Here is an 11,732-nt window from a genome sequence, read left to right as displayed (position 1 = left end):
ATAAATTCAGCTCCCTGTGCCTGTATCTGGTTACATTTTATTTTTATACCTCCCACTTTTATTCATTATTTTTTTTACTTTTCTGTTCAAATGGTTTTTATAACATAATAGAGTGCAGTTTGCTTTTGTAAACATTTACCTACATGGACATTTTTACTTTACTGTCATAAAGAACACAGATAAAATCTGATTCTCAAAAAATACACAAATAAATAAATTCAATTCCTTAAAGTGCAGTGCAACTTTTAGCTGTCTTTAACAGGCTATCAGTGGCTGTGACGTGTACACTCCGCGACATCTGCGGCCTTGCTTTCTGGTCAGAGCTCCATGACAGGACACTGGAGGCTGGGCTCCAGTCAGCTGACAGAATAGGCTCCACCAAGATGGCGATCTTCAGTGTGTATGTAGTGAATAAGGCAGGCGGCCTGATCTACCAGCTGGATAACCAGATCCCTCGCTCCGAGACGGAGAAAACATTCAGTTACCCGCTGGACCTGGTGCTGAAAGTCCACGATGATCGGGTGCAGGTGTCATTCGGGCAGCGTGATGGCATCCGAGGTGAGGCTGCTGGGCCCCAGGGATCTGCAAGGAAATGGAGACTGGTGTGTTAGATCCTCAATGGACAGTTCCTTAATGAGGGGACACGGCTATTGATGTACACCAGGGGTCCTCAAACTCCGGCCCCCCAGATGTTGCTGAACCACAACTCCCATGATTCTTTGAATTGCATAGATAGCCAGAGAATCATGGTAGTTGTAGTTCAGCAACATCTGGGGGGCAGGAGTTTGAGGGCCCCTGATGTACACAGTATGACATGCTAATGGCTACCCTGCTTTTACACTTATATTTCCTAATACCCATATAATTACACACCTATAAACTCACACCCTGCTCTTTCTACTGCAGTCATTTAATGCTGATTTGTTTGTTTGTATTTCGGTGTTGTCTGTGTACAATGCTTGGTAATTGGTGCAGTGGTCAAAAGGGTATTTCCACAGACACTGAAGAATTACTTCCCCCATTGATGCCCTATTGGCAAAGCATCTTGGGAGTTGTAGTCCTACAAGAGCTGGTGACATACTTTTCAGCCACCTATGGAATAGATAAGTTATTGCAGAAGTGAATGCAGATGCTTTTGTAAATAGGTTCTCCATAAATTAGACTCCGTGAGTGGCTTTGTTGGTGAGCAGCTGTCATGCTAATAGGAATAAGTGTGATCTAGTGTTCTGTCACAACAACAGTTTAATTTAAAATTGTCGTCATGAACATGAGAGTGTTCCTAAATCACAAATACTACAAAATGGCCACTTGTTCCTTTAAAGGGACTATAGAGCAACGTAATGGTTATGTCAGCAGGCCCCGGCTGCTATCCCAGGGTAAGTGGTCAGGACATTTTTTATTTTTTTCTATGTTCTGACACATTCTCTGGTCTCCTGGATGCATGGAGTTCAGCCTCCCCTTCTGGTTTATCTAAAGCAGAAGTTCTGTTCTACATAAATCTATTTTCTCCCTGTGGACAAAATGCATGGCTGAGTATGTCAGCCTGTGATTTCTGTTCAAACATCAGTGGAATTGACAAAAGAGGCCATAAAACGCAGGGTACCATAACTACTACAGCACATTGACTGGTGCATAGAATGACACTTTATTAACTTTCATATGCATGATGCATTTAGATACCATATTTAAAGAGAAATTAGTAGTTCCTTGCTCTTAAAGCTTTCCATTGCAAATTAAGAACAGGTGGCATATAGGGAATTCTTATTATTGGTATTTATATAGCACCACCTTATTCCGCAGCACTTTACATTATGTTACTAACTACATTACTGATGGATTTACTTTGCACAAAACCAGGCACAATTTACTTCTTACCGGTACATGCAAGGATAAGCAAAGCCCAGGTTATTGCTGTTATACTAATACGTAAGGTAGTCTATCAATAACCTCCTTTGGGCTAGCCCAAGCATGAGATCGCTACAGCAGCTTCGTACTGCGGTTGATTGCTTGTCACCTTAAGGCAGCATCATGTACCTCAGTACATGCCAGAATCTGAGTGTACCAAGCTACCAGATCAAATAATGGCAGCAATACAGCTTAAAGGGGCACTGTAGTCATCATAACCATTTTAACTGACTGAAGTGATTAAAGGAAAACTATAGTGTCAGGAACACAAACAGTAAGTATTTTATCACATATATTTGTAACTTTTTGGCACCAGAGGATCTCCTTATTTATTGAAACTTCCCATTGTCAATAGGTGAATTATTGATTGATTGAACACTGGTAACCTTCTACAGAGCAACTAGGGCATGCTTTTATGCAAGTAAAGTAAAGTACTTCAGTATGGGTTCATTCTTATCTGTCTGGTACACCTTTTTATTTATTCTGTGTTGTCTTTGTTCTTTCTTGTATCCCACCAGTTGGGCATGCGGTGCTCTCAATCAATGGGATTGATGTGAATGGCAGAAATACAGCAGATGGGAAGGAACTTATTGAATTCCTCAATAATCCAGCCAACTACCCACTGTCCATCCGGTTTGGCCGACCTCGTCTCTCTTCCAATGAGAAACTAATGCTGGCTTCTATGTTCCACTCGTGAGTTACTGCAAACCTCGACTTTACACAAAGGATATAATGCCACAGTGCAGTTCCTTTTTATTAATATATATATATATATATGTATATGTGTGTGTGTGTTTCTATATGACTTTATAATACTCGGTCCTCCATTTAAGAAAAAAACAAAACAAAAAAAAACCCAGTTAAAATGTACTGATCATCAGCATTGGCTCAGACAGACAGAGGAGGAGATGAGTCCAAGCTGTGCCACACTCACAAGCTAGGCAAAATTGCCACAGGCATCCCAAAACTGAGAGTTCCAGCTGCCTCATTAATGGCTTTTGGGGCTTTTATAGCTGCAGTGTATTTTACAAACCACCTCAGTTATATATCACCTGCAGAACTGTGGGAGGGTGCTCGTTATTAACGTATGGATTATTTTAAAATTGTGAAAACTGGAGTACTTGGGTAATGACTTACCTTTGTTGTATAGACCTGCATCTTCTGTGCAGATGGTGGGTAATTTCTGCTTCACAGGATAGATGTCAATACAATTTCACGCTTGTTAGATACATCCATGACTCCACCTTTGATCTGTGTCTCACAGTGTGTACTCTCTGCACCATCGGTTTGCAATAAAGTAAAGTTGTTATGGTGCTTAGGGTGAAGGTTTAATTCTTAAGATGAGAGTTGCTTAACTATTTTTTTTCTATTTTTTTTTATTCCACTATTTGTTCTAGATTATTTGCCATAGGATCTCAGCTCTCCCCTGAGCCTGGAAGTTCTGGTATAGAAATGTTGGAAACTGATACATTCAAGCTGCACTGCTTCCAAACTCTGACTGGTGAGAATAACAATATACTGATTGGTGAAAAACACAATATACTCCCATCTCCTTCCAGGTTCAGTTTGGTAATTGTAATATGTTAAATGGACACTCCGGGGACCAATACAATTTTAATGCATTTTACTTTTGGCCTCTTGAATATGTTTTATTTTTTGCATGCTCAAATCTTATAGTTTTTGCATTAAAATAATGTTTTGAAAAATGCTGTACCATAAGCCGGCGTCCTCTTACTCCAGAAAAAGTCTTCCTTATCAAATATATTCATACATAAGCTCGACTATTGATATTACTAAATGATCTGACTACAAAACAACCAGCATTAGAAGAAGAGAACACTCAGGGATGCAGATAGCTAGGGTATCACTACCTGTTTGTATTTTGCCTGACTGTCCGCAGTCAGTTTGTGAAATAAAAGCAACTCACTTAGTGCTGCGAGGCTGAGACTGTGTGCATACGTTTGATAAGTATTTTCTGGAGTAAGTGGGCTTAGTTAAGGAGGCAGGCTTATGGTGCAGCATTTTGCCAAACATTTTGTTTTTTCTATCTATAAAGAATAAAGCATGCAAAAAATCCAGCATTATAATGAGGCCAAAATCTATAAAGTGAATTAAAGTTGTATTGGTACCAGGAGTGTCTTCATTCTCAATCCAGACTCCAACTGGGAAGGAAAATAATTTTATTACTTGGGGTGACAAACGGTCTATTCACTATTTGTTCCGGAGTCTGGTATTTGAGATTAAAGGGATATTCCAAACACCATAACAACTTGTGCTTGTTGAAGTGGTTATGGTGTAAGTCTCTGAGTATCCAGCCTTTCTTCTTGAAATGCTGTATATAAAGAACTATTATAATGTATTTGCCACCTATGACAGCTGGCATCAGTCAGCTTGGAATCAGATATCCAGGCTGGTTATGCAGAATTTGTGCATTTGTTGTCAGCGCACACACACAGCATGCGGATAGGGAACGCAAAGTCTTTACAGCAGGAATCTTAAACTTTGACACCCCAGATGTTGATGGCCTACAACTCCCATCATTTTTTCAATGTAATAGATGGCCAGAGGAATGATGGGAATTGTAGTTTAGCAGCATCTGGGGGGCAGAGTTTGAGGTGCCGGCTCTGCACGCAGGTTCTGCGCTGTGAGTGCACCTGCTTGTGAGAAGCAGTGAATTGGCTGATCAGTCCAAACAATGCTTCCTTTTATAGTTGGAATACATTTATTTGATTCAACAAATAATATTTAAAATAATGGTCACAGAAGGTATTTGGTTTTATAACAAATCCACATAAAGAATAGTTACACTGTTGTTTTGGATCTAAAGCCTGAGTGAAGTCAGGGGCTAAATTGGCCTCAAGTACCACTGGCGAATGTGATATCTGTACAAGATAAACATCATTTTTGCACAGTGTGCAAACCTCTCTGTACCAAATTTAAGGAAGGCTCTGGCCATATTCCACCATCCATTTACAATTTGTGTATCCAAAGAGAGTGCTGGGTATATTCCGTACAACCTAGTGTGTAGTTTAACACTTGTTACTGCTATTACTGTGGTACAGGCTTTCTCAGAAGCCATAAAGGAGCTTTGTGCCTTGTACCTTGTGCCCATGACCTACAATAACTAGTATGTCCAAGGAGATCACGGCTTCTTCTTTTGGTGTTACGCACTGCAGAGTGTGTTTATGACTGCTGTGAATTTTGTAAAATGTTGCGGTTATAAAGTTTTAAAAAAGGGGAAAAATGCGTATTACCTCTACACTTGGTACAGCCTAGCGAAACAATGATACGGTTTAATGATATGGTTTAAAGTATGCCTTTTGAAACACCCTGGGGTTTCTTCTTTAGGAAATGTCATGCCTTTGTGAAGAAATTGGAAAACACAACCTATTAAAAAAAAATCCAAAGTGGGGCATGGACCCAGCGTAAAAAAATCAAACTTAAATGGCTGTGTCTCAAATGTGCCCCTTAAACGTCCACATATACCTGGCAAAGGTACATACGGTGGTATTGCTGTACTCAGATGACATAGCTGAGCATCATATGATGTATTATACTGCTGTAGCACATATAAGGCAAAATATATACTATAAACTCATTGTGTGTGTCAAAAAGACATAAAAAATGCTTATTACCAAAACACTTGGTACAAGCTAGCGGAAAAATGATTTCAGGCTAAGGTTCAAAATATACCTTTTGAAATACCCTCCGGTGCCTTTGTAGAGTTGTTGGAATAATCAACCTACTAAAAAACCTCCAAAGTGGGGTATGGACACAATGTAAAAATTTAAAGTTCGAAAAAACTTAACCCCTTAAGGACACATGACATGTGTGACATGTCAGGATTCCCTTTTATTACAGAAGTTTGGTCCTTAAGGGGTTAAATTGCTGTGGCTCAAATGTGCCCTAGGTTTACAAAATATACAGCACAAACTCACTTTGTGTGTCAAAATGGCAGGAGAAAATGCTTATCACCACTACACTTGGTACAAGCTAGTGGAAAAATTATTTCAGGCTAAGGTTCATAATTTGCCTTTTGAAATACCCTCAGGTGTCTCCTTGAAGAAATAGTATGTCTTTTTGGGGTAGTTGGAATATGTAGTCTGCTAACATATTTCAAAATAGAATACGGACCCATTAAAACCCTCCATGTAAATTCACACACAAAAACCTGAACTTGTCACGTCTCTTTTACAGCACAGTAAATTCACAAAATAGTGTCTGGGTCATACATTGGGCTTATTGTTTTAGAAGAGGTAACTGAGCATACTTAGGGGGAATTTATGATAGTGGCACTTATCAAATGTGCGAAAATGCAACATATATGTAAAAATAAATATTTTTTTCACACCACAAAATGTAAAATAAATTGGTGAAAAAAATGGTGGCAAGTTAAGGAATAATAAATACCCTGGAGTGTCTGCTTTCTCAAATGGAAGGTTTTTGTGGGGTTATTTGAACAGTCAAATGGCTATAATGCCACAATATCAGACATATGACCATCTATGAAAATTCCAACTATAGAAACTGAAATAGCATGGTCTCCTATATGGTATTGTAGCTTCACAGAATAGTGGCAAAGGTATACAATGGGGGTATTGGTGTAGCTGAACACAACGTGGGGTTCTGTACAGGGATAGCACACACCAGCTTTACGAAATACACATTACAAAAACCTTCTTATATGTGTATATGCCAAAATAGAGAAAAACACAATTTTATTCCAGAGATTGGCGGTGAAATGGCTACGTAAACAGTGTCAAACTAACCTTAGGTAAATAGCCCGTGATGTCTACTATATAAATATATACTTTGTGTGACAATTTTGTTTTCTCTGATGGGTATTAAACTTCCAAGACAAACATACCAACTTCTAAAATAGTTTCACATTGAAATTTTATTTTAGACCTTGTCGTTTGTAACCTGTAACTTTCAAAATAAACTGAATGTTTTTTTGTTTCCCCCCATTATTTTGCTTTTTTTTTTTTTTTTTTTTAAATAAATGAGAATTTATATACCGTATATACTCGAATATAAGCCGACCCGAATATAAGCGAGGCCCCTAATTTTACCCAAAAAAACTGGGAAAATGTATTGACTCGAGTATAAGACTAGGGTGGGAAATGCAGCAGCTACTGGTAAATTTCTAAATAAAACTAGATCCTAAAAAAAATATATTTATTGAATATTTATTTACAGTGTGTGTATATAATGAATGCAGTGTGTGCGTATGAATGCAGTGTGTGCGTGTGAGTGCAGTGTGTGTGTGTGTGTGTATATGAATGAAGTGTGTGTGTGTGTGATGCAGTGTGTGTTTGTGTATGTGTTGGTGGGGGTGGGCATTTTGATTATTGTTATTTTATTAATTATTATTTTAATCATTTTTTTGTTCTATTATTATTTATTTTATTTATTATAATTTTTTTTATATATTGCTATTTTTTTATTTTTTTATATAATTATTATTATTTTTAATATTTTATTATTATATTTATTTTTTTCATCCCCCCCTCCCTGCTTGATACATGGCAGGGAGGGGGGCTCTCCTTCCCTGGTGGTCCAGTGGCATTGGCAGTTCAGTGGGGGGGGAGGGGGCTGGCAGAGCTGTTAATTACCTCTCCTGCAGCTCCTGTCAGCTCCCTCCTCCTCCGTGCCGGTCCGGTCAGCTCCCCTGTCAGCTCACACTGTAAGTCTCACGAGAGCCGCACTATGACCCCGCGGCTCTCGCGAGACTTACACTGGGAGCTGACAGAGGTGCTGAACGGACCAGCGCGGAGGAGAAGGGAGCTGACAGGAGCTGCAGGAGAGATAAGAGCTCGCTGCCAGCCCCCAGTCTGTATTATGCCAATGTAAATTGCCATAATACAGACACTGACTCGAGTATAAGCCGAGTTGGGGTTTTTCAGCACAAAAAATGTGCTGAAAACTCGGCTTATACTTGAGTATATACGGTATGTATATGTCACATCAAATGAAAGCAAATTTTGTCTTCTAAAAAACGATATATAATATGTGTTGGTACAATAAATGAGAGAGATGCAAATTGCAGTTGAACACAAACAGCAAAAAATGCAAAAATTGCTTGTGTCCTTAAGGCTATGTCCAGCTTCTGAAGCTGTGTCCTTACGGGGTTAATAATAATTCTTGCCAAAGCTGTGAAATTAGGTAATTTTGATATAAATATTGTTAACGCATACGATTGGACAGTTCCTGACCGGTTTCATTACTAAACTCTGCCTCCAGAAAGAAGCATAATCAGGACCCTTGCATGAAAGCCTTTTATTGGTTCATTCTCTGAGTTGGTAACGACAGAAGGGTGCATCATCAATGTCATCATTCAGCAGTGAATAAAATCATGGTTTCCATTTGAACATCACTGTTCAGTTTGTGGTTGGGTGAAGACAAAATATTATATATGTATTATGCATTTATCTCTCCAAGAACATATCTATCAGTCACAGTTTCTAGTGCTGAATGCTTTGTAGATTAATACCTTGCCCTCTTCCCCCAGGTATTAAGTTTATGGTGCTGTCAGACCCACGACAGGCTGGTATAGATTCTCTACTACGCAAGATATATGAACTCTATTCAGACTATGCTTTAAAGAACCCATTTTATTCACTGGAAATGCCAATCAGGTGGGTAGATTTTTACCTTTGATTTTTTTTTTTTCAATGATGAATTGAGGCAGTGACAGAGAAAGCCTATCCACATAAAAATTATGATAATACAGGCAAAAGCAATATTAATAACCAAGTCTGTCCTTTAGGTGTGAACTCTTTGACCAGAACTTGAAGTCTGCCCTGGAGGTTGCAGAGAAAGCTGGAACATTTGGACCAAGTTCTTAACCCTGCATTACCCCCTCTCCATTTGTCTGCAGTTGGAGAGTACTATGGAGATTCAATCTGCCTTAGCTGTTTAGATTTGTTTATACCTTGGCTGCCTCTTTCTGTAAGAGATGTGCCATGTTCCTGGTATGTACATACTGTAAAATTGATAAGTTATATCTCATGTAACACAGTGGTGACATAGTGGCATGTGTAGGGTGGTAATATTACCTCCAAATAGATTGCAGAATTGTTTTGTATTTAAACATTTATTTCACTTTTGTATATAATTCCGATAAAACCAAATTTTATTTCAATTTTGACATCATTTCTTGTGTCCACTTAACAATGGAATTTATTTTGCTCTTTTATCCAGTGCCACGTCAACTTTAGCTTAATGAAGCAATTTTGGTGTATATTTTTCAAGAGATGTGTAGGGAGTCTACAGTTACCTGACCAACTGCTGCTAAACCTGTCTTGCCTGCTGCTGTGATTGTTCTGTGTGAAACAGCAGAAGCCGTAAAGTTAAGTAGATATGACATACACCATTTAAAAATAAATAAATTATATAAAATGTTCTCCTCTCTATAATGCACCACGGCAGCTCCTCCTTTCACTCCAGCTGGACAGGAATTAAGTCTATAACTATTTTAAGTATTATTTTTGGTATATAATACCCCAGTTTGTGACCCAAGCCCTACAACCAGGGTGGAAATGTATTGCTTTTACATCCTATTACCAGAAAAGGACAATAACGCTAAATAGAAATTCATATTCCTCTTTCCCAGCCATGGCAATACTCAGGCAATGCCCAAACTATTATTAACAAGGGGGAATAAAATACACCACACCAACTGCTGCACATTATATTATCACACTATAACATAAATAGTATAAAATACGCAATCTACAAAGCTTCCCAAAACTCACTCCTTTGTATAATTTGACATTCAAGCCATATTGCCAAAGTAAGGTATTCTGCAAGGACCACATCGCTATCCTAAATATCTGGACTGGAAAGACGTGGAGTAATTGCAGGGAAACAATAGCAAGCAGTGTGCACAAAGATTCTGTTCATAATCCGTTTCTTCAAAAAATATTTATTAAGCGATAATCTTCTAATGGAAGTTACATTGGAAATACAGTGACAAGCTCCCTGCCACAGGACAGATCATGGTAACCACTGCGTTTTGTGTTTTACAACCATTTATAAAGTTCACTTCATGTGGAGTAGCAGAACCACAATGCTACAGAGTCCTCATGGAGTGGTCTCTCAGCCCTTGTGGAACCGCATGATTTGATTTTGCTGAAACTATACAAGAGCAATAGAAGCAGCGGAGGCCATTTCTCCCTTATGTCCTCCAGGACTCATGAATAGCCTATAGACTTGAGCATGGTTAGGACAAACAGAATTCCATCAATGTGGTCGTTTCTGGAAAATTGATTTATATACATCAAAATGGAGTAAAAAAAAAAAAAAAGCACATATGTGGAGTTACAGTTAGCAGCCGCTCACAGTACTGAAATCTTGCGTACTAATGGTGAGAGTTACAGTTGGCAGCCGCTCACAGTACTGAAATCTTGCATACTAATGGTGAGAGTTACAGTTGGCAGCCGCTCACAGTACTGAAATCTTGCGTACTAATGGTGAGGGTTACAGTTGACAGCCGCTCACAGTACTGTAATCTTGTGTACTCATAGTGAGGGGACCAATAAAAATGCCCTACCTACCCATTTCATCGTAATAATAGGGTGCTTCTGGGGCCAAAATATACAGAATTCAACGCACTCGCTTATTCACTAAACAATGATTTCATATCACAGTTTGTAATAGTTTTATTTAAAAACACCTCACCTAGGCAAAAAGTAAAGGGGGATTAGTTACATTATATGATCATATATTGCATAAGCCTGCCACAACGTCAATGTACCCCATTCTTGGCCGGTCCTACTCTAGCAGCCTAATGCCTGCCCTTATGAGATCAATCCACTTACTTGGGAGCTACTTTCTCCTGAGATTCTCTGCAGGTCAAGGCTAAATAGGATCCTGAAATGAGGATTGATCTCATAAGGGCTGGCATTAGGCTGCTAGAGTAGGACCTGCCAAGAATGGGGTACATTGACGTTGTGGCAGGCTTATGCAATATATGATTATATAATGTAACTAAACCCCCATTATTTTTTGCCTAGGTCAGGTGTTTTTAAATAAAACTATAACAAACTGTGAGATATGAAATCATTGTTTAGTGAATAGGTGAGTGCGCTGGATTGTGTATTTTGTATATATTGGACCCAGCAGCTCCCTACAATGTATGCATGTTCAGGTTTTGGTTTCATATATATTGATAAAGACTGCAAGGTCGAAAGTTGATCCTTATTGGCAACATTTGAATACACTAATGACGTTTGAAATCCATTGAGTGCGCTCATCTTGATAATTTTTGTATATAAATATATTTATATATAATAAAGATAAACTATAGATTTTTTTTTATTTATTTTTTTCAAATTAAAATATGGACTTTCATTGCCCTTTGGATACCATTTCCTTCTGAGGAAACACCAACCAAGCCCTGTGGATTGAGCAAATCATATTTTGCTCTGGGTTTTATAAGCAATCCTATTTACTAGCATTTGCTTTATACATCGTGTTCACTATATATTTTTGTTTTCTATTTCACATTCCCATGGAGCAGACTCCAGCCACCTATATATATCCCAAAGCTGATAATTAGCATGAATTTTTAGAAAAGACAATTTCAGAAGAAAGAAGAGTTCTAAAGGTAAGTATGATTTATATTTCACATGAGTTGTAGTTATTGCCGTCCTTCACTATTATTAGGGCGAGGATGGTAGGTATCCCTATCATGACAAGGTCTGGTGATTATAGTGTATCTTTAACATTATTAAAGTTGTAACTCTTACCTGTGGTCGAATATTCCTGTTATACTTACACTGGGATTTAAATTCACAATGGGTGATACATTTCCTACTACCAAT

The 11,732-nt window shown here is 38.4% G+C and overlaps 1 protein-coding gene across 1 annotated transcript; it reads left to right on the top strand.

The window, feature by feature from the left end:
* The first annotated feature begins 335 nt into the window (after window positions 1-335).
* On the top strand, window positions 336-9,049 carry TRAPPC4 (trafficking protein particle complex subunit 4). The gene is made up of 5 exons (XM_063437122.1): window positions 336-558; window positions 2,424-2,598; window positions 3,303-3,406; window positions 8,417-8,543; window positions 8,675-9,049. The coding sequence occupies exons 1-5, from the start codon at window positions 384-386 to the stop codon at window positions 8,751-8,753; spliced, it is 660 nt and encodes a 219-aa protein (XP_063293192.1). The 5' UTR covers window positions 336-383; the 3' UTR covers window positions 8,754-9,049.
* The last annotated feature ends 2,683 nt before the right edge of the window (window positions 9,050-11,732 follow it).

Source organism: Pelobates fuscus, chromosome 11 (genome assembly GCF_036172605.1).
Source record: "Pelobates fuscus isolate aPelFus1 chromosome 11, aPelFus1.pri, whole genome shotgun sequence".
Classification (NCBI taxonomy): Eukaryota; Metazoa; Chordata; class Amphibia; order Anura; family Pelobatidae; genus Pelobates; species Pelobates fuscus.
This window is presented reverse-complemented; position numbering and strand designations above follow the sequence as displayed.

Coding starts and splice junctions, on each gene's coding strand:
- TRAPPC4 (XM_063437122.1), top strand. CDS start 384: ATGGCGATCTTCAGTGTGTATGTAGTGAATAAGGCAGGCGGCCTGATC. Junction 2,599..3,302: donor CTGGCTTCTATGTTCCACTC/GTGAGTTACTGC, acceptor TATTTGTTCTAG/ATTATTTGCCATAGGATCTC. Junction 8,544..8,674: donor TCACTGGAAATGCCAATCAG/GTGGGTAGATTT, acceptor TCTGTCCTTTAG/GTGTGAACTCTTTGACCAGA.